Source organism: Corylus avellana, chromosome ca5 (genome assembly GCF_901000735.1).
Source record: "Corylus avellana chromosome ca5, CavTom2PMs-1.0".
In the NCBI taxonomy this organism is placed as follows: domain Eukaryota; kingdom Viridiplantae; phylum Streptophyta; class Magnoliopsida; order Fagales; family Betulaceae; genus Corylus; species Corylus avellana.
This window is the reverse complement of record NC_081545.1, coordinates 8,836,476-8,861,703: the sequence shown is the minus strand read 5'-3', so window position 1 is coordinate 8,861,703 and position 25,228 is coordinate 8,836,476. Positions and strand designations below refer to the sequence as shown.

The 25,228-nt window shown below is 35.6% G+C and overlaps 2 protein-coding genes across 3 annotated transcripts; one reads left to right on the top strand and one right to left on the bottom strand.

Moving 5' to 3' along the window:
- The first annotated feature begins 6,147 nt into the window (after positions 1-6,147).
- Positions 6,148-12,488, top strand: LOC132180512 (probable protein phosphatase 2C 52). 2 transcript variants are annotated; one of them, XM_059593373.1, is made up of 6 exons: positions 6,148-6,307; positions 8,187-8,689; positions 8,766-9,110; positions 9,183-9,300; positions 9,394-9,617; positions 11,822-12,488. In XM_059593373.1, the coding sequence occupies exons 2-6, from the start codon at positions 8,441-8,443 to the stop codon at positions 12,299-12,301; spliced, it is 1,416 nt and encodes a 471-aa protein (XP_059449356.1). In that variant the 5' UTR covers positions 6,148-6,307; positions 8,187-8,440; the 3' UTR covers positions 12,302-12,488. The 2 variants fall into 2 exon arrangements, with proteins under 2 accessions (XP_059449356.1, XP_059449357.1); XM_059593374.1 differs by lacking the exon at positions 6,148-6,307 and adding an exon at positions 7,053-7,592.
- A 7,772-nt stretch (positions 12,489-20,260) lies between these two features.
- On the bottom strand, positions 20,261-23,767 carry LOC132183216 (uncharacterized). The gene is made up of 7 exons (XM_059596618.1): positions 23,226-23,767; positions 22,635-22,775; positions 22,424-22,537; positions 22,166-22,339; positions 21,523-21,638; positions 20,812-20,893; positions 20,261-20,647 (listed from the first exon to the last, which is right to left on the bottom strand). The coding sequence occupies exons 1-7, from the start codon at positions 23,637-23,639 to the stop codon at positions 20,642-20,644; spliced, it is 1,047 nt and encodes a 348-aa protein (XP_059452601.1). The 5' UTR covers positions 23,640-23,767; the 3' UTR covers positions 20,261-20,641.
- Between the last annotated feature and the right edge of the window lie 1,461 nt (positions 23,768-25,228).

The following is a 25,228-nucleotide window of genomic DNA, read 5'->3' as shown; positions in this document are numbered from 1 at the left end:
AGATTGAGAGCATTATTAGTGGTATGGATTACCTAATGTTTAAATCCGGTCTATCCACTAGCAATGACGGTATGCGTGCTTCACCGAAGCATCGATGTCATACTACAAGCCTTTTAGATCATCGCTAACCCTACCAAAAAGGGGTTAAGGGCTTAGATATATCATATACATTTGAACTATGACATATTTACTTTAAATATCCTATACCATATCTATAATTCATTGTCGTGATATTATTATCATTTATTAGAGAACTTTATGTTATATTGCTACTTGTGATTTATAAACATTTGGTTAAACAACTGATTTCACCATATGATAACATGTTACTATGTGTATTATTACTCCCCAAGTTGTGGACTTATACTTTGTCTTTTCACCTGTAAAACATGTGATGTTTTATAGTTGAGTCAATGGCCAGTTTGAGGATGATTTGGAATGGGAACCAACGTAGGAAACTTTCTATTGACGACATATCTAGAATCTTCTTTGTGAATAACTTTGAATTGGTAGAGTATGTGAGGACCCATGAGCAAGGAAAAATGTTCATTTTCCTCGAGTTTGTGAATGTGTGGTATTGCACCTTCTATTGAGTAGGCTATGATACTTATTATTGATCTAGTTATCTTGTATATGTTTTGATGACTTGAGGCGATGATCTTAGACTTGGTTTGTAATATTTTCCTAGTCAAGTTGGTGATCAATCTTATATTAAGACATTTGATGACTATGTGTTAAGTCATATTAAATTATGTTATGATGTTTTAGAATTGCTTTGGTATTTACTTATTGAGGCTATAATTAGTTGCTATCTTAATATGAAAGTGACAAGTCTTCCATTGTAGGGTGTTTGATGAAAATTTTAAATTTTTTAGTCTTATTTTTTTTTAGGGAAATTTTTCATATTCATTAATTGAAAAAATATATGCTCTTACATCAGAGAGCATAAAGCTCTTATAAATCATAGCCAAAGCTATAAGGTTACAACATCATAGAGACAAACATAAAAATTTTCTAATCAGGTATTATCTATGACTTTATCATTCGCTAACACATGTCCAAACTTCCGTTATAGAACATATTTGTTCCACACAAACTCAATCTAATACATAGATAGCCCATATTTTTAGCTTTTATTTTCTCGACCAAAGGGTAAAACCCTCCCACCGAAACTAATCTTCATCGACCTAAAGCTAGGAATAAAACCTTCACCCCAAAGATCACACATGAAAGTAGATCTAAGGAGAAGTCAAACACTTAGGGTCTGTTTGGAATTGCGTTTAAGGGGCCTAAAAGTGCTTTTAACACTAAAAAAAAAAGTACTAGTTTAGTAAAAAAATTAAAAGTACTTTTAAATGTCCAAAATGCCTAAAAATGGCCAGAAAGTACTTTTGGTAAAGCTTAAAAATAAAGCTTTTTCCCAAAAGTTCTTTTTTGATTTAAAAGCTCTATTTCTCAAATACAATCTCAAACAGGCTTAAAAAAATAAAAATAAAAATAAAAACCAGCAAACTGCTACAACAGCTGGGGCGAGGGAGGCGAAGCGCACTGGCCAGCATGTGGTGGACGAGATGGATCCATTTTGCGCCGATGAACAACTGAGGAGCCGGGAAGCATGGTGGGCCGACATGTGGTTGAACGAAATTAGTTGAGGAGACTAGATCTAGATTTGGAAAACTAGATCTAAAGCCTAAGAGGTGGGGTGGTCCAAAGGGTTTTCTGCTCCCAGCTAGGGCCGACCCTAGTCTTGTTATTGTGTGGTAAAGTGAAGACAAGTAGGTAAAGCGCAAAGAGATTAATACCTAACAATTAATTTCCGGGAAAAATTACAAAACTTTCTTTAAAGTTTGAGAGCGTTACTGATTCGATCTTTGATGTTTGATTTTCTGTCCTAGCCTTGAACTTTTAATTTTTCTGATTCTTATTATTTTGACTTTTTTTTTCCATGCCAAATCTCAAGTTTTTTTTTTTTTTTTAAAAAAAAAAAAAAAAAACCAAGGGGTGCAAGCAGCCCCAAACCCTATTGAGGTGTGACCATCCCATAATTTTATTTTTTAAACTTGGGATCTAAAAAGCATTTTAGTCTGAATGGTTATTGCAAAAATTTAGAAGTTTAGGAAAGTGTATTGCAAAAATTGAAACATTAGATATTAAATTAAAAATTACCATAAACTTTGAGGAGATAAAGTGTAATTTACTATAATTTTCATGATTGAAATGCACATCAATTGCCTTTCCGAATTGAACACAAATAAATTTTAAATTGTCAAACTACTTATTCAGATATACAGGTTTCATATGGAAACTTTCACCTATCCAAATTCTAAAAATAAAATAAAATAAAAATAATTAAATAATTAAAAAAAGGAAAGTTGACATGAACCATATCGGTCCCAACAAGGACCAGCTACACCCATTAACTTTCCCTCCAACCAATCTACCCTTCAAGATTGAATGCATTTATGTATTTGGTGGATGATTATTTACTTTCATCTCTTAAAATTCTACATATTTATTTTATTTTTTAGAATTTTTATAACATTTATGTAAGACATTAATGTGATATTTTGATTTATGTACTATCATTTCATATTCCCTATTTTATATTCATCAACCTCTCATTATGATTTCATGCCTATAAAAAGGAGTATGTATATAAAATACACAATAATAAAGAATAATCATATATAATTTTTGAAGAACTAGTTTCATATATTGTAATCTCTTTATCTTGTCTTGTTATTATTTTTTATTTTACAACATAAATATGATTTTTTTTTTCTCAAAAAAAAAAAAAAAACTCAACGAGAGCAGCTTGGAAAGAAAAGAGAAGACAGCAAAGCTAGCACGGACCGGAGGTGACTGCGTGTGGTGTGTTTCGGCACGGTGGAACATTTAATCTAGCTCTGACTGCCACGTCACGTTGCCAGAAGCCTGTGGCCGTTTGGCGTGCTTTTCTGTCTTTGGATCTCTGATCCTACCAATTTCACCCTCTCTGACCGCGCGTGTTCCGTACAACATTTTATTTTTCTTTTTTTATTTTGTTGCATGTGTTTTCTTTTTCTTTTTACACTCTCTCCGTCTCTATATTATAACTTGTTATAAATTTAGTAATATATAGCGCATCGAGTGCTACGTGACATAATATAAATAAAACAATTAAATAATAATTTGTTTTTAAAAAAAAATTCCACATGCTTATTTAATTAAACCGTCACTCAATTAATAACATCCTTTAAATTTTTAGATTGCGAAAACATTTTTTAAAAATTATCAATATTTCTTCCAAAGTAAAACAAAAACAAAAATAGCCACAATTTTTTTTTTCAATAAAATAAAATAATTCTCTAAATTTGAATTTTTTATATAAAAAAATAACTAAAAAAAAAAAGAAAAAACAGGGGTTGCCACCCTTGGCCATTTGGGGGTTATTTGGCCTACCCTTCAAACTTTTCTTTTTTGTGGTCAAATTAACCAAATGGCCATGTGGTAGTGCAGTCACTCCTTGGCTGGGAAGAGGGGGTGGCTCCATCCCCTTTTTTATTTTTTAAAGAAAAAAAATTATTTTTATTTCTATTAAGAGTATTTTTTTTCATCGGAGGATATTGAAAACTTTTTAATAGTTTAAAATTAGACATTGTCGCAATCTAAAGTTTTGGAGGACATTGTTAATTGAGTTGTAATTTGAGAGGATATTACAATAAAATCTATAATATTTCTAGCAGCATTATCATTTCTATTTTAAATCAAAGAAGGCATAATTATTGTTCTTAACCTTTTGCTAACAAAATCTTTTATGCGCATATCAGAATCATGGATTAGAAGTCATTGAGTTTACATTCAAAATGGTTGGAAATAAACCCTTTTATCTCATATGAGCATTTGTCAATGGTCAATCTGACTAATACCCTCAGCATTTATCAAAAAATCATCAAAAACTATATGTAATAAAAACAAGGTTATAATGACAAAAATAGTATAATTTAGCACTAATATAGTGATGTTTATTACCATGAATTCTAATCACGAAGTTGAGAGATCAAAAGATAATAGAGATACTGTAATTTTGCTGTTTGAATTGTTAGTAATTCGAACAGTAAATGTAATAGAGTTTTTTAAAGGTTCACTTGTCTAAGCATGTCTCGGACAGTCGACTCAAGTGTTTGGACATGTGGGTTCCATAAGAGCTTTTTTACATTTATAGTCAAAAGTACTAGTAATTTAAATAACAAATTACTGAAGCTATGCCCTCATGGCTTTTTTTAAAATCCTTGTATTTCCTATGTAATTATTTGCAAAAAATATGACTAAGATTTGGAATTCCCTAGGGTGATTCATACTTTAGCACTAGGAAAAGCTATTGGCTATGTCATTACATAATCTAAAATTCAAACCATTTTTTTAATTTAAGGTTTAGCTAGTTAATTAAATTATATTATCCCGTGTGTATTATTGCCAATATGAATCAATAGTGATCAAATTAATTGACTTAATGAGTATTATTATTAATTTTAACGAATTCTTAAGATATGACTTCAGCTTTAAACGTAGTTTCAATAAAAATATAATTGTCTCTAAGAGGTAACTCAATCGGCTGGAACCATGCCTCATAAAGCAAAGATCACTAGTTCGAATTCCTCTCTCCTTTCTGTGCGGAATTGAAGTCTTATCTTATTTCTCAAAGTCATAATATGCTTAATCTAAAACTTAGAATTTATAATTTGTTACTCAGTTGTCTTTGTCGCCATATCCTACCGTTCAAAAGAGAAATGGAACATTTTTAAGTGTCCATCTTTTAGCAAGTTATTTATTTATTGTTTTTGGTTTTTCTTTTTAAAAGATACAAGTTTTATAAAAAAGAAACAAACCGATGTGAACTGTGACATAGATAAGAATGGTAAGTGATGGACTCTTGAGAATGCTTAGTAGTATTTCTCATATTTTGGTTGAGAAACTTTTCTTTATGATGCGTTTGAGATTGAGATTTTGCAAGAATAATCTGTGTTTTTAAAAGATATCGCAAAACATAAGGCGTTTAGTGCCTTGCGATTTAAAAATTACTTAATTTAAAGAGATATGTTAAAGTGCAATAAAAAAATTATTTTTTGCCCATGAAAGTCCTAAGTGACAAGAGGCCACATACCTATCAGTGGGTGGGGCCACAACAACTACGGATGGGGCCTATGACCTCTTGCCACCTAGGACTTTTATAGGCAAAAAATGGTCTTTTTATTGCACTATAGCATTTCTCTAATTTAAAACAGGAAAAAAAAATATGCGATTTCTATATGCAGGCTATGTTGTGTTTATTTGAAAAAAGTGCGAATTTAAACCAAAATCACGATTTCGCATAATAAATATTTGATAAAAAAGTAATTTTTAACATGTTTTATTAAACGCTTTTGCGATTTTAAAAAATAACGATTATAAAAACCCACTTATTAAAACCGCAATATCAAACAGACAATTTCAAGTTGATTTTACAATCATAATCTCAAAATTAAAAAATTCGCAATGTGATTATTCCATGTTTCGGCCCATTTTAATTGCATTTTTTTTGTTAAAACGTCCAAAATGCCACTTTTTTTTTTTTTTTTTCCTTTTTTTTTTATTTTTTTATTTTAAAAAAAAGCCTTGGACTCACCCTCGGTGGCTGTGGGTTTTTTTTTATTATTTTAAAAAAAGGGGACATTTCAACAAAAAAAAAAAAGAAAAAAAAAAGAGTGCAATTAAAGGGACTAAAGCATGAGATATAAATGTTGTGAATTTTTAAACTTCAAGATTATGATTGGAAAATTGCTTATAATTCAAGAGGTGTAAGTGAAGTTTTACCTGTTTTTCTTTAGTCCGCCACCCCCCTAAATAATTTTAAATATTTTGTATTTTTAAGTATTTTATTTTATTTTTTTTTAAAAAAAGAGAAAGCATTAGCAAATATATATTTTTTTTTAAAAAAAATAAATTTTATTTATAGGAATAGGATATTGCTCTTTCTTTGTCAAATCGTACCCCTAATAAGTAGTATTCGAAGGCAGACAGCGAGTCAAGGTGGACGCGCCTTGAAGAGGGACGTGGTGGGGTTGCTTTTGGTGTCATGAGATTGATGTATATCACCATTTCTCCCGAGAGTGCACGGCCAAATCTCTCTCTCTCTCTCTCTCACTCTCTTTAACTTTCTACTCTGCTTTTGCAATTAATGCACACCACCACCACCTCTGCATATATGGAAATCTAACCCAACTCTCCTCTGCTCTCTTTTCTCCCAGCCATTCTAATCCCAATGCCTGAACTTGCCAAAACCCCAAAGGTAATCTGCTACTAACACCCAACCTCATGCTTTTCAGTCTTCACTTTCCTCAATCTTCCTCCTTCAAAACCCACTTTTTCTTTCTGAGTTTGCATGCTTCATTTCGCCATTCCACTTCAACCAGTTTTTTTTTTTTTTTAATATATTAATTTTTTTTTTCCTTTATTGTTATGTGTAATTGCTTAAATTTATTGCTACCGGTTACTACTTATCCCAGAAAGCTTTTAGTGGCATCGAGTAATGAATGATCTGCATGTACAAGTAACAGCTTCTATCTTTATTTTATTGTAATTTTGGATTCTAGGCTCTGTTTGGTGGCTGGCAAAAACAGAGGGTAGTAACAGAAAACCAGGAGTGTTTTTGGATTTCATGATTCCCGATGCTTTAGTTTATCAAAACTGAAGCTTTTTTAGCTTAGCTAGACTAGTTGTGAGGAAAATTTTGGGTTTTTAAACTTCTAATTTCTTTTGTGTACCTCTATAATTTCCCGGCAAACAAATAGGAAATTGGTCTTCTTTTGTTACCCTGTTTCACTTGGTTTTTATTTTACGAAAATACTCAGTAATTGCTTGATGATCTTTTTGTACTCTCTTTCTGGGTTTTCATCTACATTTTCTGGGTAACCAAACGGCACCTTAGAACTGTGTCTTTTTTTATTTTATTATATCTTTTAATGGTATAATCAAGAAACATATTTATTTACTTTGATCTCTTACGCGCTTTTTTTTTTTTTGGGTTTCGTTCTTTGATACTATTTTGACAAAATCATACCTTTGTTTCGTCCTTTTCTGCTTTTCCAGCTTTGCTTTTTTCTCTTTTGGTTCTCTCACCTAGTGGGATTTCAAAATTGTGTACAAATTTTTTTGATCTCTCTCTCTCTCTCTTCCCCCCCTGTTAAAAAGGGTCCACTGACCAATCTCCTTGCTTGTCTAGGTGCTGAGAACAAAAAGGGGAAAAAGAAAAAGAATAATTAGAACCTTAATTATGAGTTTTCTTGGTTGATGGGTTCTCAAGTTCAGTAAAATTTCCTTACCAAAAAAAATTAAAAAAACCTTATCCAAAAAAAGCACAGTGAAATTTGAAAATTTTGAACTGGCTGGGTTTTTTTTTTTTTTTGAAAACCTTTATAGTTATAAAACCATCTTAAAAGATTTCTTATCCGCCAAACGGAGATCTGGAGCCTTAAATATAGATGTGAAATTTTGTCATGGGATGTAAAAAGTTCTGTTCTTGGCTCTTTGTGTTGACCTATTTTTTGGTGCTTTTGATATGTTGAGCAGGAAAGGTAAGTTTTTCGAGAATCTGAATCGCCTGGATATTCGCATTCTTGTTTTGTTTTTTTATTTATTCCCAAGCAAAATACCAGTAGAAGAAGCATCTCTCTTTGTGTTTGTTTATTTGTATGTGTATGAGAGAGAGAGAAAGGGGGAGGTTTGTTCCTTAAACCTCGCTTTGAGAAGGACTCTAGTTGCCTCTTGGATGTGTCATTTGGCCTTCTTTGGAAAATCCGTTGGCCTTTAACTCATGCTGATGCAGATGTATTATATATGGAAAAGGCAAGACATTGTTTGATAGAAGGGTATTTCAATTTTCATCCTTGCGTGTGATTGGTTCTCGATGGCTTTAATACCCTTGAAACGTAGTTTGTGGATTAAGTTATAATAAATTATCGTCACTTCATTTGTTTCAATGTGAATTCTAATGGGGGGACAAATGATCAGGACAGCCTTTAAGAATATTATTTTCCTTCTTCACATGGAATATCTTTTAATACAATTTGTATGATTTATTGAGTTATTTTATACTTGTAGCCATTGCTGGGTTCTGTGGAATTATAGATTAAATTATTCAATAAACTAAGTTTGTTTGGTTTTGTCAGTTGGTTTTAATGTCGATTCGCGTAAGTTCCAAAGGGTTCTACATTTGACTAAGATAAAATGAGGCCAGTTTTCTACGTGGAGGTGTAAAGAGGGTTGTGGTTTGATGCTTGGGGAATCTTTGGTGTTTGGATGGTCTTTATCCTTGGTTGACCACTCTAGAATTTCAGAATTTCATGTGAGATCTGTTCTTGCCAAGGAGATTTTTGCCCCTTATTTACATTTGCTGTAATGCCATCTTTCCGGAACTGAGCAAATGGGGGGTTGTGTGTCAACGAGTAGTCGGAGTACTTGTAGTAGCAGGAGTAATGGAGATACAGTATCTCCCTCTTGTTTTTGTGGCCAAAAAAGAACTAGGAGAACGTTCTCCGACCATGTTGTTAGCCTGCAGCATTTACCATCCATACCGAACCGGATCTTTATGAATGGAAAGAGTCGTAGTTCTTGCATATTCACGCAGCAGGGCCGCAAGGGTATAAACCAGGATGCCATGATTGTGTGGGAAGTAAGTTCTGTACCTTTCATTGGGAGTCTAATTATATTTGGTGGTTGATTTCTTAATCTGGTTTGAAATTCTGCAGGATTTCATGTCCGAAGAAGTGGTATTTTGTGGCGTCTTTGATGGACATGGTCCACACGGCCATCTTGTTGCTCGAAAAGTGAGGGATACCCTGCCGATTAAGATATTATCATTCTTGCATTCCTATCAGTCAAGGCAGGATGGGTCAAATACAACTTGTTTCAAAGGGAATCTAAGATCAGACGGTGGAGAATCAGAGAAGGATTGTTCACCCGAGGATAAATTGAATTCCATATGGAGAGAAGCTTTCTTAAAGTCATACAAGGCCATGGACAAAGAACTGAGGTCTCATCCAAATTTGGACTGCTTCTGTAGTGGTAGCACTGCTGTTACTATAGTGAAACAGGTACACCAGAAAGCACTAACCACTCTGTTCCTTCCACTTATTTTACCTCTTCTCATTTGCTTGTGTTTATAGGGTTCAAACCTTTTTATGGGATATATTGGGGATTCTCGAGCAATTATGGGATCTAAGGACAGCAATGATTCCACGGTGGCAATCCAGTTGACTGTTGATTTGAAGCCTGATTTACCAAGTATGCATCATATGATATACTATGAGTCAATTTTCTTGACCATATGCTTTTTGTGTGCCCCTAATTCTGTTTATGTGATACAAATTACTATAGGGGAGGCTGAAAGGATCAAACGGTGTAAGGGTAGGGTCTTTGCCTTGCAAGATGAGCCTGAAGTGCCTAGGGTATGGTTGCCATTTGACGATGCACCTGGATTAGCAATGGCTAGAGCATTTGGGGATTTCTGTTTGAAGGAATATGGGGTGATCTCTATACCTGAATTTTCTCACCGAATACTTACAGAGAGAGATCAGTTCATCGTTCTTGCTTCAGATGGGGTAAGCTCTTCATTCTCTGATTCTTGCTTTGGTTCTTTCCCCATTTTTTTTTTCCAATTTCTGTATGTAAATTCAGTTACCCTCTAGTTTAAAGAAGTCATGGGTAAGGGTAAACCTATAGTTTGCCATTTCTAAGTTTTGAATCTGGCTCAACAGAAACTAGGAAGAGCTAGCTTCTTTGTAAAAATGTCTGTACTATATCCTACAATCCCCAAACAAGGAATTAAGTTTCATAAAATTGATAATTACTCTTCCTACTGATCATCCAGGGGCTATGAGAGAAATTCAATTTGTGTTTGTATGTGTGTGTGTGGGAAATGGCTTCCAAGAACCAACATTCAAGTAATAGAATTAGAAAGAATCTCTCATTTCATCACCAAGCATAAAGAGTTGGATGGACCTTATCTTGGGCTAATAAATCAACAGTATGAATCTGTAGACACTGGTATTTGTATTAGGCATCAGGTTGACCAGGCTGTATTGTATCACAAGCTGTATAAGGTTCCCTTCTATAATGCTTTGATAGTTTGATTCTTTATCCCTTTGTCTTAGAGTAATGAAATTTAGTAGACTATCATACAACTATCCTTACAACCAGGATGACATGGCAGTAAAAAGTAGCCTTTGGATCAGCAAGGGTTCGTAAAAATCAAGGACTGATTTTCATTTCCAGGTCATCTTGGTCTCATAGCAGTCTACTAAATAGCATTTCTTGCAGGATTTTTGTGCTTGAGTGATGCTGAGCTCAAAATGAATAGTTTCATGCTCTTGATCGGATGCCTTCATAAAAATTCTAGTATGTTGAAACTATGATTATTTGTAGAAGTTATTTCTCATAAAAACTAGTGATTAATAGCTCGTGTTATTTCAGTTAGTGATTTGGGATTTGTATGACATATTGACATTCACATGGCCACAAATTGATTATTGGTTGAGTTGAAAAGAAGCAGCTTTCTTCACCATTATCTGTAAGATGGCCACTTTAGATAGTCCAACGCCATGGCTTTTTAGGATTATTGTATTGGTGGGGTTAAAGTGCTTGTGTTAAGGTTTTACACCATGCATTACTTACCCTGTTGCATGCTTTCTTCACATTTTTGCACAATTGCATAGTTTCTGATTTGGGCGTGAAGATCGAACTGGGTGGGCTTTATATACATAGATGTATATGCATCAGTCAGATGTGAATGCTAGTGCGCACTTGTGCGCACATATGCCCATAAAGTCAATTATGGTTGAATTGCTTTTAGGGAAATTATTTGCAAAAAGGAAAATAAATTCAGGTTTGTGGAAGCAATTCAAATGACTCCCACAATTGTGAAAGTGATCACCTTTTAATATTCTCTCCAAATGCAAGTGCCATCAGCAACTGGTTAGATTTCTAAAATAAAAGGAACCAAATGCCAGAAATCTTATTGAATAGGAACGATACATAAGTTCCCCAAGAATAGTAGACTGATTTTTTTGGTCAGATTTTTAACTTGATTGGGGTTTTCTAAAGTAGACCAAAAACTACTTTATAAATGATGATTCTCACCATGAATTCTAATTTGTGTACTCAAATAGGGTTCTATTTGACATGTATTTGTCGCTTGTCATACATAGAACCCTTGGTCGAGAGTTAACATGAATATCATCTAGATTTGCTACAAAAGTAATGGTCGACTTTTGTACTCTAAATTATCTTAAATCAAAGGGGGGGTGTAGACTTTGCTCATTTCTTTGAATTGTCCTTGATTTGTAGTATTGGGAGATTAAATCCCTCAAGTTCTTTTCACCCTTAATTTCATAATCTGCTAAAATTGTAGGTATCCCATTATTCTATTGACCATAAAAGAACACCATACAATAGAGGTAAGTTTGTCCTTAGATGGATCCCAATAAAATGAGACCTATTACATAACCTAGGATAGACTGAAGTCCCAGCCTAATGACAAAGGATTTTTATGAATGTGGTATTGAGGAAAAAACCTAAATGAATTTCTGATAACTGGAATAATTAAAATGATCCTCAAAATTACATAAATATGAATGTGGTGTGTTGAGGGAAAAGGGTACATGACTTTTGATAACATTTTTATGTTTCACATCTTTGAGGCTGTGCATCACCCAAAAGTTTGGTTTCCTTGAGGAAGAGTTTTAAACATTGAAATCCTTTTTTTCTGCCTCTTCTCTTGAACGGTTCTAATTCAGTGTCATTACAGGTTTGGGATGTCTTGACCAATGAAGAGGTGGTTGAGATAGTATCAATGGCTCCAACCCGGGCATCAGCAGCAAGGATCCTGGTGGACTCGGCCGCTCGTGAATGGAAACTCAAATACCCTACTTCGAAAATGGATGACTGTGCAGTGGTTTGTTTATTTTTGGATGGGAAAATGGACTCGGAATCTGATTATGATGAACAAAACTTTTCTTCTGCAACCCTTCAGAGCAATCATTCTGGCAATGCAATTGAATCAGACGATGGCCAGAAGTGTGAGCCGTCTCTTCAAAGGAACTTCACGGTCAGGTCATCAGAAGAAAATGATACTTACGGACGACTAGCTGTTGAGGCCGACGGGAATGGGGAAACATTAGCAGCTGAAGATCAGAATTGGTCGGGTTTGGAAGGTGTCACACGAGTGAACTCGCTCGTTCAACTTCCTAGATTTTCTGATGAGAGGCCAAACCCTGAAGTTTTGTGATTTCTGTGGAAATGGAATTGGGCTGGTTTTGTTGTATTACCTTGGCCTTTGCACCTTAAAAATCCAAAAGAAAAATTTTCTGGGTTGGTGGCATTGTGTCCAGGGTTTGTCTTTGTACATTTAAAGGAACAATGTTTTGTTCTTTTTGTATTGCCAAAAATTTGGTGGGAATCTCTTTCAACTTTCATCAAGGAATGATCATGGTTCCAGTTTCTGTAAAGATAAACAGCCAACTGCTTAAAGATATTTACATAATGCTAAGTTGTATTAGCAGCAAATTCAGCAATTAAGTCAGGTCTGAAACGTAAATGGTGCTTAGTCACACCCTGATTGGTTTTCACTTCATCGAAGTTGCCATGGGCAACGGCCGAGGGTGTGCTACGAAGTGACAACGGAAGCATGGCCATCATTGGAATATATTTTTAAAAATATATTGAGAAAAGTTTACTTACCTTTTTCAAACTACTTATTGTTAATGTCCTATAAATTATTGACGCTATTAATTGAGATGTGTCGCTATTAATTGAGATGTGTCAATGTATCTCTCAAACTACCAAAAAAGTAGTCAATGTTTTCTAATGAATGACAAAAATACTGATGTTTCAGAAATTGGTAATGGAGTTTCAAAAATTGCTGAAGAAAGAACAGCAATTGGACTGGTGACTTCATCCAGCAAGCTTGAAAAAATTACCAATTTTTTTTTAAATTTATTATTATTATTATTATTAATTGAATAAGAAAATGGTTACCACTTTTGATCTAACTTTAGATCAAAAGTAGGTGATCCTAAAAATGAAAATGGGATGAACTCTCTAACAATAGACTAAAAACAAACTAAAACAATGCAACAAAAATTGCAAAAGGTAAAAAATGGGTCAAACAAATGACCTGGTCATCTCAAAAGGCTACTCAAGACGGTTATAGAAGCAAAAATAGCACAGAATAAAGCGAATCTATTTGAACCCCCACTTAGAGCCAGCAACAACCACCGAAAAAGGGCTGAAAGCTGAAGGAGCACTATAGTCGTCCATTGTAGGTCCCTACAATGGACTACTATTAATTGGTAGTGTTTTTTCTCTTCTACAATTGTTAATTATGTGATGTCATAGAACTTGGCTAGAAACGGAAATGGTGTTCCTTTGAAGACCGTTGCAAGAGTCTCTCATTCAATTGTTGTTATGAAGTTCGTGCATGGAATAGTTGCTCTATGGTTTTTCCTGGGAAGAGATGGTGTTTGTTTCCTGGTTTCTTGGTCTTGTTTCACTACGTGTACACATGAAAGAGATATTTTGAATTGAATGAAGAATATTTGGCATAATACTGCTTATTTGAATATTCACGATCGTCAGTTTATGCAGCATTTAAGTATGAAAAATGTTTCACTCTCAGAATATCAACAGACAGAACTGAACAACTTTCAATTGTTAGATAATCAGTCATTATATTTTAAGCAACATTTAGCACGGACTGTACTAGTGCAAATGGTTCTGCCATGATTAGAGATCCTAAGAATTAGTACATCTAGAAATCAAATTCAGTCTTGAATGATAAGTCCCAAAAGCGGATGGTTTTGTGGCCCTAGTAAAACAATGGTGGGACTCCTATGTATTTCATGGTTCGCCGAGTTTTGTTTTTGCGTGCAAGATTAAGGCCCTGAAGTTGAATTTGAAGACTTGGAATGAGGAGGTGTTTGGTAATATTGACAAGAATAAGAGGATGCTTCTTGAAGAGCTTCAGTTGTTGGATGTGAACGAAGAAAGTAGGGCCTTGGATGAGGGGGAGGTTATGAGGAAGGCGGAAGTGACTCGAGACCTAGAGAATTGCACGCTTATGGAGGAGGTGAGTTGGAGGCAGAAATCAAGGGTGATGTAGTTGAAGGAAGGTGATAAGTGTACTAAGTTTTTCCACTCCATAGCAAATTCTAATAGAAGACACAACTCTATGGATACTCTCATGATTGGGGATCACATCACTTCCAAGCCGATTGAGATTAGTGAGCATGTAGTTGAGTTCTATCAAAAACTTTTTTCGGAGCAATGTCATTGGAGGCCCGTGGTAGAGGGTATTTCATTTGATTCCATTTCGGAGGCAGAGGCTAGTTGGTTGGAGAGAGACTTCGAAGAGGACGAGGTTAGAAAGGTAGTGTTTAAAATGAATGGTAATAAGGCGTCGGGCCCCGATGGGTTTACTATGGCCTTTTTTCAAGCTTGTTGGGAGGTGGTGAGGGAGGATGTTATGAAAGTGTTTAGTGCATTTCATGCAGGAGGGATGTTTGAGAAGAGCCTCAATGCTTCGTTCATTTCACTTATTCCGAAGGTTCCCGGCGCTACCAATCTTAAAGACTTTCGGCCTACTAGCCTCGTGGGAGGTATCTACAAAATCATAGCTAAAGTCTTAGCAAATAGATTGAAGGTAGTTCTGGATAAGATTATTTCTCAGTCTCAAAGCGCCTTTATCAAGGGGAGGCAGATTCTAGATCCGATCTTGATTTCCAATGAATGTCTTGATAGTCGGTTGCGATATGGGGAGCCAGGGATTATTTGCAAAATGGATTTGGAGAAAGCTTATGATCATGTGAATTGGGGTTTCTTGTTATATTTGCTCAAGAGGTGTGGATTTGGTGGGATTTGGTGCTCTTGGATAGAACATTGCATTTCGTCGGTGCGGTTCTCAATTCTGATCAATGGTTCTCCTAATGGCTTTTTTAGCAGTTTCCAGGGTTTAAGACAAGGGGATCCCCTGTCTCCTCTGCTGTTTGTGTTTGTGATGGAAGCTCTAAGTAGGATGATTTCGGCGGCAGTCAATGGGGGACTATTAGAGGGGTTTCAGGTTGGTAATATTACTCTCTCACACCTTTTGTTTGCGGACGATACGTTGATTTTTTGCAATGCTAGGCCCACCCAGCTACGCTATTTGCGGAGTTTGTTTTTGCTGTTTGAAGCTGCTTCCGGTTTGAAAGTTAACTTGGCAAAGTCAGTGTTAATTCCAGTGGGGAATGTGGAGCAAGTGGATAGGTTAGCCGGTGTTCTAGGGTGTGGGGTTGCTTCTTTGCCAGTAAAGTATCTTGGTCTGCCGCTGGGGGCCTCTTGTAAGGCTAAACATATTTGGGATGGAGTCATAGAAAAGATAGAACGTCGGCTGGCTGGGTGGAAAAGGTCGTATTTGTCGAAGGGTGGAAGAGTGGAAGAGTCACGCTTATCAAGAGCACTCTCACCAACTTGCCTACCTACTTTTTGTCTCTTTTCCCTATCCCGGTGAGTGTTGCTAAGCGAATTGAGAAGTTGCAGCGGGATTTTCTATGGGGGGGTCTAGGAGAGGAGTTCAAGTACCACCTGGTAAAGTGGTCGAAGGTTTGTAATCCGATTAAGGAGGGTGGATTGGGTATCAGAAGCCTAATGGTGTTCAATCGCACCCTTTTAGGGAAATAGCTATGGTGCTATGGAATGGAGAGAGATGCTTGGTGGAGGACTGTGGTGGATGCGAAATTTGGAAGCCTTTGGGGAGGGTGGTGCTCCTTGGAGCCGGGAGGAGCGTTGGGAGTGGGGTTATGGAAGAACATCAGGAAAGGGTGGGGCACCTTCAAAGGGTTTACTCGATTTGAGGTAGGGGATGGGACTAGAGTTCGCTTCTGGCATGATCGGTGGTGTGGGGATACGGCTCTCAAGGTAGCTTTTCCAGGCCTATTCAGCATTGCTTGTGCCAAGGACGCCTCAGTTGCGGAGCATTTGGAAGTGCTGGGTGGCTCTAACCAGTGGAATGTTAGTTTCTCTAGAGAGGCTCATGATTGGGAGGTGGATGTTTTGACCTCTTTTTTTCAAGTGTTACATTCTGCTCAAGTGAGGCAAGGGTGTGAAAATAGGTTGTGGTGGAACCCTTCCAAAAGAGGCCGCTTCAAGGTCAAGCTTTTCTACTCTTCATTGGCTGGTTTGGAAGGAAGAGGATTCCCATGGAAGAGTGTGTGGCGTACACAAGCTCCTCCGAGGGCGAGTTTTTTTGTGTGGTTGGCGGCTTTGGGCAAAATTTTGACCTTAGACAACCTCAAAAAGCGACAGGTGATTGTAACGAACAGATGTTGCATGTGCAAGAGGAGTGAGGAGACGGTGGACCATCTTCTTCTTCATTGCGAAGTTGCTTATGCTTTGTGGAATACTTTCTTTGGACGGTTTGGGTTGTCTTGGGTGATGCCGAGACGGGTCTCGGATTTACTCGCCTGTTGGTGGTCTTAGGGGAGGAGGGGGAGTGCCGCTGTTTGGAAAATGGTGCCTACTTGTTTCTTTTGGTGTTTATGGAAGGAAAGGAATAGAAGGTGCTTTGAGGATTTGGATGGGACAGGGGAAGACATATTAGCCTCTTGTTTTCATACGTTGTATCTCTGGACCGTGGCACATGTCTTTCCGGTGTCGATTAGTTATGATGATTTTCTTGTTCGTTTTTCCCTTTCTAGTTAGGTGATCCTATTGTATACTCCCAGTGTGCTTTGGGGCGCCTTTACACTTTTTAATAAAACAGATTATTACTTATCAAAAAAATGATAAGTCCCAAGTGGTTCGGTGAGGGGGAGGACATAAGTTCGAATCTCTATGCTAGGGGGCAAGACTCACCCTCATTTGTCTTTGCTCGACCTGCCTTGAGGAATTGATTACGGTCTCCCGCATTGCGGGTCCATCTAAGTCCCTCCTTATTGGTGCCTCAACAAGTAAATGGCTACTACGGTTACTCCCAAGTAGGGTTTTTTTGGGCCTTTAGTTGTTGCCTTCCTTAAATTCATTTCATCCTTACAAAGATTATAGAATAAATTGTTTCTGGAAAGATGTAAAAGAAGCAAAAATGTGCTGCTTGCTATCACAACTATGTCCTCTGTTTCATTCCTGAAGGTATTTTTAATTTTCTCCTGGACAGTAACACAAGCTATCCATTGATCAGAAAGAAGGGTAATTAGATTTTATACCTCATGGAAAAACTATCTCCAATCATGAGGATTAAAGAATCAACTATTCTAGTTATCGATGCAGAAGACTTGGTCCTATGACTCCTATCAATACATTTGAGATTATGTTAGATGCATCAACATCCCTCTGTTTAGCTGATTTTTCTGGGGGCAACTCTAAGCAGCAAGTCCAAAATATGTTTTTCTATAAACCACAGAGAGAGGAAAAAAAAAAAAAAAAATCCCTTAATGATAAGCAAATAGTCAAAGAGATGTGACATGGCTTTCAACTGTCAAACTTTATATTCTTGATGCAAAGTTGCAAACACAACACACAAAAAAAAAAAAAAAAAAATCCCCATAATCAAATTTCGGACAATCAAGAAGAAGTTAATCATAATAATTGTAGATGTGTTCCTGTACAAGCAAATTTTTACTTACTGGGATCAAATCCAGACAATGAGTAGAAGTTAATAGCAAAACTAGATCTCAGATAAATATCATTGATTAATTCCACAAAAAATTCTATCCACAGCAAAATACATGAAGAAAGGCCAATAGGAAAGAGACTAGAAGACAGAGAATCAAAATTTCTTTTATCACAAAGGCACATAATCCTCCAAATCAAGAAATACATCACAACTCTAAAATCACATATCTGAATCTGACAAAGCCAACTCCTGCAAGTGCCTTCCAGCTCGGAAATGTTTCCAACATTGCAGCCTATATATGTCACACAAATTCCCAGCAAAAGAACTGTTCACATGTGAAAATAAAGTGCAACTATAAATGAATACTAATCATATATTCCATATAATGTGAGTAAATGTAAAATGCTAGTCTAGTGTTAGTGTAAATGCCTTCTATGAGCCTCAAGTAGGATTGAGATCCATGGCAATTAGCTGTCCAAATTTATTTAGGCAGGTAGATCCCACATATGCTCTCTGACATTAACTTCCCAAATTACTAGCAATTTAAGCAGCCTAGTTGCTGTGGATTCCAATCCCTCCAAGTATACACCAAACATTCAGTTGGCTCATAATTATCGTCAAAATGCTCTCTTAAACATTCTGTTCTCAGAATCACCCTAATGAAAATATTTCCATCCACTGATTGCATCGTACTTGCAGTTTTCAAGTACATGAAAGCAAGCAACAAAGGCTCAAAAAGAATCCAAGTTTTAAGCAAAGCTTCAGAAAAAGAAAACAAGTAAAATGGCAACATCGTCCTAGATATATCAAACTGGTCTAACATGATTTTCATCCAACACTCGTCATCGTTTGAAGAATCACAAGTGCTTGTTAAAAGCCATTTGTCAACGGGATTGCACCCGAATAAGACACCCATTTTTTCACATCAAAGAGCAATTCTCAGATCAAAATGTGTACCAATGCAATGGCCAAAATGATAATAAACACATACAAAATAATGTTCTCAAAGTCCAAGTACATTTTTTTTTTTCCGTGTAAGCGAGCTGTTCTTCTTCTTCTTCAATAAATTATTATTCATCAAAAAGATTCCAAGTATATTTCATATACAAATTCATAATATATAACCAAGTATACAATATCATAAATTTAAGCAATTCTCCTCTCCCAATTAAATTCTTAGTAAATCATCTTTACCCAAAAAGAAACAAACAGAAACCCATAAAGGGTTTAGCGAGTGCTGCGAGTTAACCAAAAAAAATCACAGATACACACATCAAACACAAATATATATATAAACCCAGCTCATATTACTACCAAAAGAACCCAAAACAAAAAGGGGATTCGAGGGTGGACCTGGTTAAAAGAAACGTGGGTCTTCTTTAGGAATCAAATGCCAACGATCTTGAAAAGAATGGAGCAGAGGAACCCAAAGAATATGAGGAGGAAAAGGTAATCAACGACGACGAAGAGTTTCGTTGAGCCGTGATTCCTCTTCTTGTTCTTGTGGTTGCTGTTGGTGGTGGTGGTGGTGGCCTTCTCGTCCTTGGGTTCGTGCATCGCTTCCAGCTTCGCCATTGGGGTCAAGTTGCAGACTGGGTCAGGGATCTGGGGGTCGTAGGTGAAATTGATTTTGCAGATCTTGGGCTCTTTTTCAAAATACCGGTAAATTTTAGTTTCTTTGTTCGACTTTTTGTTTGGTTTTGCACTCTGTGTTCGAGCGAGGCCACGTGTTCAGGAAATTGGGCCTCAAGCCCACCGTATAGCTAACAATAACATTGACACATAAAACTTGTGTCATTATATAATTTTTCTTTAAAAAAATGTCAGTTTAGGTTGTATTAGAAACAAATTTCTTTAAAATAGTAACAGTTGCTAGGGACGCTCTTAAAAAGTAATGCTAAAAATTACACTCACATCATGCTGAGTTGACATGGCCTTTTATTAAGTCTTTAAAAAATAAAAATAAAAAATCAAATACTGATGGATACTACTACATCAGTCACATCAGTCCAATGTGAAGGGGTGTGACATTTAGCATTTGACATGCCTCACATTTAAGGCTTTGGGTGGTCAACTTTTTTAGCAGATTGATTCCGTTATGAAGGGATGGAGATGCCAAAAGAATAATGTTTTAAGGAAGACTAAAGTTTTTTCAAATACGATATAACTTTTAAAATTATTATTAAATTTAAAAAATTGTTACACATCTCAAATTTTTTGTTTTCAAATAAAGTGTCATTGTCCCATAAGTTGATGAGATACTTCCAAAATTAATAAATCTCATGAAATGGTGACACATTATTTGAAAACTAACTTTTGAGAAAAAAAATTGGAATTCGTCGTACCCAAGAGATTAGTTCAATCGGCTAAAGACCACACCTCATGAAGCTGAGGTCACTAATTCGAATCCCCCCTCCCCTCGTGCGGACATGTCAAAAAAAGAAAAAAAAATTGGGATCTATAGCACTCTTGAGTTTATGATCATTATTGAATTTTAATATATTGGGATGGTTATAAGAAAACTTTAGTCCTCTTTGTAACATTACTTGATGCCAAAATATCTCGGAATTGTTTGGAATTTCTTGCTGTATCTTCTACCAATTGTAACATGGGCTCCAACTTTACTGTCAACTCTCTATATTGCTACATTAGTCCTTGGAAGAGCTGGCATACATGGAGACTGAATATAGAATACATCCTTACAAAACTTTATGATGTGCTGATCTAACATTAATTAATACAAAATATTTGTCTCAACCTTAACACAACCCCACCTCTTCCTCGAAAGAAGTTGTAGAAATATAAAGAAAAAGAATATCTATGTATAATGACCAGCATCCATCTGTAGAGGCAGGTCAGAGATTATAAGGGTCCAAACTTTTTTCACATTACCATTGACAATCTCAGGCTTCAGGAATGGTTAATCACTCCTTGTGACAGCTTTAGAAAACTCTTCTCTTATTTCCAAGCTTTCCAATTCATTTACTCCTGGCAACAGACCACAAAATATACTGACATATATTAGCACATTAGGATGGTGGACATACATAATGTAGGGGAAGATTTTTGCTTCATGTTCAACTCTCTCTCAGCCTTCAATAAGAATTATCAACCAGGCCTTAGAGAAACACTTTAAGAGCTGATAGTTATACCTTAGGAGGACTTGATGAAGATGTAGGATTTGATTCAGACGATACCTCAGATATTCGTGCTGTCGATTTCTCATTTGAATAACTACAAAGGAAAAACTTATCAGTGTTAAGAGAGAGAGGTCTACAGCAACAATTTTAGACCTTACCATACCTAACAATTGGTTTGTAAATTGGAAATAAATAAGAAGATTAAGCTCCTTAGGGCATTTATTGCATAAACATGTCTGATCAGTGATGACCCATATACCCCTTGGAATAGGATCCTCTCTATTTAAATGAAATGGGTGGTATTCATTTCATGATCAAGATTTAAAGTTTGTGTATTTAACGGTGTATATGTATTCAATGTTGACACGACTTTTGAAAAATTTAAATAATGTAAAATCATATAATCCATTAGATGCACAAACTTTAAATCCTAACATCATTGTCCATGGCGCTCAATATGGAAGACACATTTCCAAAAAAGCAAAAAAAATGAAGGAAACCACAAGCTTGACCGTACTGCTGTTGATAGTCATCTGATGTGGCAGAAAAGACACAAGGTAAACACAGATTTATATGCATGAATATCGAATAATGCAGTTAATACCACTCCAAATGGCCCAAGAATCAGAAGTAACCATATAACTATTAACAGCCTGGTATGCCATAGCATAACTTCTCACATGAGTACTCTACAAGATATAATAGACATATTTAGATACTTACGTTGAGAGTATGGTAACCCAGATGAGCTCCACGCAGTCCACCCAAAGAAGCCTTTGTTCAACAGGGATAACACCATAGGTTATCAGATGGGCAAATGGCCAAAGCTTCCACCCAGCCTGTAAAGCAAATCACGACAATAAACGATGTTGTCTCCGACATATAAATTGAATATTGGCTTGCCATCAATAAATCAAATCTATGTTGGACAGAACTCAAATGAATCGAATTGCATCAAACACCAAAAACATAGGAACCGCAAGTAAATATCAGTTGATCAATGTCTTGTTTTATTATTCTTCATAGAACTTTCAGCTGTTTTTTTTTTTTTTTTTTTTTTCAAGAGAAGAAAAAAACTTCTAGTAGAACCATCATCATATCTTTTTTTTTCATGTTCTTTTTACCTTTACGGTAAGACTAATTGCAGCAGCGAAAGTGTGAGAAATATAAGATCCGTAAAGAATAAAAACTAAAGAGCAACATTTACATGGGATATATAGGTTTCAAAATTAAGCCAAAGTTAAGGACAGCAGAGCCAATTTTTTTATTACAAAAACTAGATAACAACCATGGTAACAAACTGGTTATCAGACACAATGTAAAGATACTTGAGCAACTATAGAGGAAAACAAGGATGGTTTCTTACAGTCAGCAAGGGCAAAAATGTAGTCTTCAATTCATTAAAAATATTGGTTGGAGATTCAAAACGCAGGAACCCCAAAACTACAAAATAGATGGTGTTCCAAATTGCTGACCACACTGTTTGGTCAAAGGCAACTTTGGCAGGGACCACCCACCAATCTTGGAAAGGAAAAAGAGCCTGGAAACCAAAGTAAACGATTTCAGCCATTCAGAGAAAATCAACAAATAAGCCAACCGACCAAATATGAACCACAATTATCACCTCACAAAATTGGTAGTAATAATGAGAAAGGGATCCATGGAGAGTAAAGCCAACCAGGCCTGATCTGAACGTACGTGTCCGGTCAAACTCAAAAAGAGGCTTTCCTTCATAACACTGCAAATTCAGTAGGAAATAACTAGAAAATCAGCAAAAACTAGTTTTCAACAAGATAGTTCATTTAAGATAATCTCCTTCGGCTTCAAACACATACTTGGGCAATCCAATCTCCTAGCGAGTACACAATCCCACTTATTGCCATTTTGGCTAAAACGGGGTTTGATTTGAGAGCTTGTTCATACGCAATCCAGTTGTGTTCAGGTGCATATCTTAGTACCTCATAAAGGGTCCATCCCTGAGAAAATGAAAACATAAAATCACTGAAGAGGGAACTTTGTTCTTTCTTAATGGAGAACAGCAAGAAAATCAATAGCAGTCCTTTTCTTCATTCTTTTACAGAATTTGTTTCCACAAAAAACAATTTTCCACAAAAAAGAAAGTATATTTTAACGATATCCCATCAATTTTGAAGATTGTAAGAAAATGTATATTTGTCAATTTAAAAAACTATCTGAAAATCTAATTAAGCAAAATATACATCACACTGACAAATGCTCATATAATAAAACACAATATTGACAATTAAAGGCTGTTTCTTTTTTGGGTAAGTGGATCAAAGGTTGTTTTGCCAACCAAAAGAGAGAAATTTATAAAAGAATCAACAATGGAAAAGCCTAATCTCACAAATACCCATCTTTAAAAGAGAGAAAATATAAGCAAACACTTGATATACAAGACCACTCACATGCCAGTAATCATTGTCAATGGTGAGCAACTTGGTGACAGCAAAGGTCCCAAATCCAAGCACAATAGTAGCATTGATAGCTTTGCTAACCGACCTATCAAGATCATCACCCTCCTCACTCCCCTTGGAAGAAGACAGAGGTTGAAATTCTTCAGAACCATTGAGCAACAAGCGGCTTTCTTCTTCCTCAGCAAGATTACTCTTCACTGGAGCCACCTCTCGGTCCTCTGTGACCGACCCAATTACCCAGTTCCTTCTTTTCCGGGCTGAGAAGCTGAAATTGTTAGATGGGTTGGACTTATTGAAGAGCTGGGTGGAGAGGGCAGTTGAAGGGAAGTTGGATCTCTTGGTTTCTGCGATGGGTTTGGTGAGTTGAGGGAATTTGTGGGCGGTGATGCTGCTGAGACTAGCCATGGCAAATGGTAGCCTAGAAGAGAAAGGTGAGAAATTCAAATCAATTTTGAGTATTCCTTGTATGAGATGGTAAAGAAAAGGGTTGAAGACATATATTGTTTAACACGTTATCAAAGCTATAACGTGTTAAAGTTATGTCCTTGGCTTCATCCCATAACTGTTCATCTCATAGGCATAGTTGTAGTTAGTACTTTCGTTCATGTTCCATCTCCTAACTTAACGACGTGTCATGATAAGTCCATTCACAATGACGTGTCGTGATAAGTCCATCGAGAATGTGAAATGCGTTCATATGAGAAATGTTTTTGGAGTAAATATTTTTCTCATATTAGCCTATTTCATTTTATAAATTAATTATTAAATTTGTAGATTTATATACATAAATTAATGATGGACCATATAAATTTAATAGCTAATCTATTGAATTTGCAAAAAAATATAAGCAAAATATGAAAAACTTATTGACTCATAACATTTCTCGTTTCATATACTTCAATACTATTATTTTTTTTAAAAAAATTTCCAGTGACTCAAGCCTCTCCTTTATAAAATATGAATATATTTAGAGCTAGTTTGAAATTATGTTAGATATCTTAAAAATTACTTTTAGTACTTGAAAAATTCGTGTCAAACAAGAGTTGGCATGTTTGGTAAAAAATTTTAAAAGTATCTTTTTTTTGACTTTTTTACTCTAAAAATTGTCAAAAATTCTATTTCTCAAACGCAATCCTAAACATGCTCTTAATAGGCTCTCATACTACTGCAATACAATTATGATGTTGCGGCAGTGATTCACCATATTTGGCCAATCTCATCTTAAAGCACTAGCACCATCTTCACTTTGATTTTTCCTAAGTTTAGGGAACAAAACTACTTGTTGCTTCCTTATCAAAATATATTTCACAATAATTTTTCCTACCTTTTTATATACCATTAAAATATTATTTTTTTTACAAAATATAAGTTCTCTACCTACCCTCACATTTTTTACAAAATTCCAACACAATTCTCAATGAACGACAAAAAGATGAAAGATAAGAAACGAAAGAGAAAAATTTATATTAAAATAATGTATAGAGAACTACTTTTGGTTCCCTACACATTAGAAAACACTGTATTTACTCAAAGATATTGGTTAAACTTAGGGAAACTGATGTGGGCGAGTTTTTTGAAATTTTTCCTAAATGTAGGAAAATGAATGTGCCATACGGTATTTGCGGCTAATAGCCTAGTGCTCTAAACAAATCAACCATTAGATTTGTGGACCTCACATAAGTCAATAATGGACTCTATAAATCTAATGATTGATCTATTAATTTGTAGGAGAATATGAGTCAAACATGAGAAACTTATTGTCCCCTAGCGTTTCTCTTTTTATTTATTTATTATTTTTTTTTGACATGTCTACACAAGGGAAATGATAGATTCGAACTAATGACCCCCGCTTTATAAGAAGTGGTTCATAGCCGATTGAGCTACTCCTTGGAAACTTCTCTTTTTATTTTTACAAACTCTTGTTAATTCAAAGGTTGATTTTCATTACTATATCATCATAATTGTATAGTAGTAGTTTGAAAGTTTACCAAATA

Bases quoted from the DNA above. Each gene is read 5' to 3' on its own strand.
- LOC132180512 (XM_059593373.1), top strand. From the start codon at position 8,441: ATGGGGGGTTGTGTGTCAACGAGTAGTCGGAGTACTTGTAGTAGCAGG. The intron at 8,690-8,765 runs GTAAGTTCTGTA...GAAATTCTGCAG, and splicing joins ATGCCATGATTGTGTGGGAA to GATTTCATGTCCGAAGAAGT. The intron at 9,618-11,821 runs GTAAGCTCTTCA...GTGTCATTACAG, and splicing joins TCGTTCTTGCTTCAGATGGG to GTTTGGGATGTCTTGACCAA.
- LOC132183216 (XM_059596618.1), bottom strand. From the start codon at position 23,639: ATGGCTAGTCTCAGCAGCATCACCGCCCACAAATTCCCTCAACTCACC. The intron at 22,538-22,634 runs GTATGTGTTTGA...CTGAATTTGCAG, and splicing joins TAGGAGATTGGATTGCCCAA to TGTTATGAAGGAAAGCCTCT. The intron at 20,894-21,522 runs GTAAGTATCTAA...TTTCCTTTGTAG, and splicing joins TGGGTTACCATACTCTCAAC to TTATTCAAATGAGAAATCGA.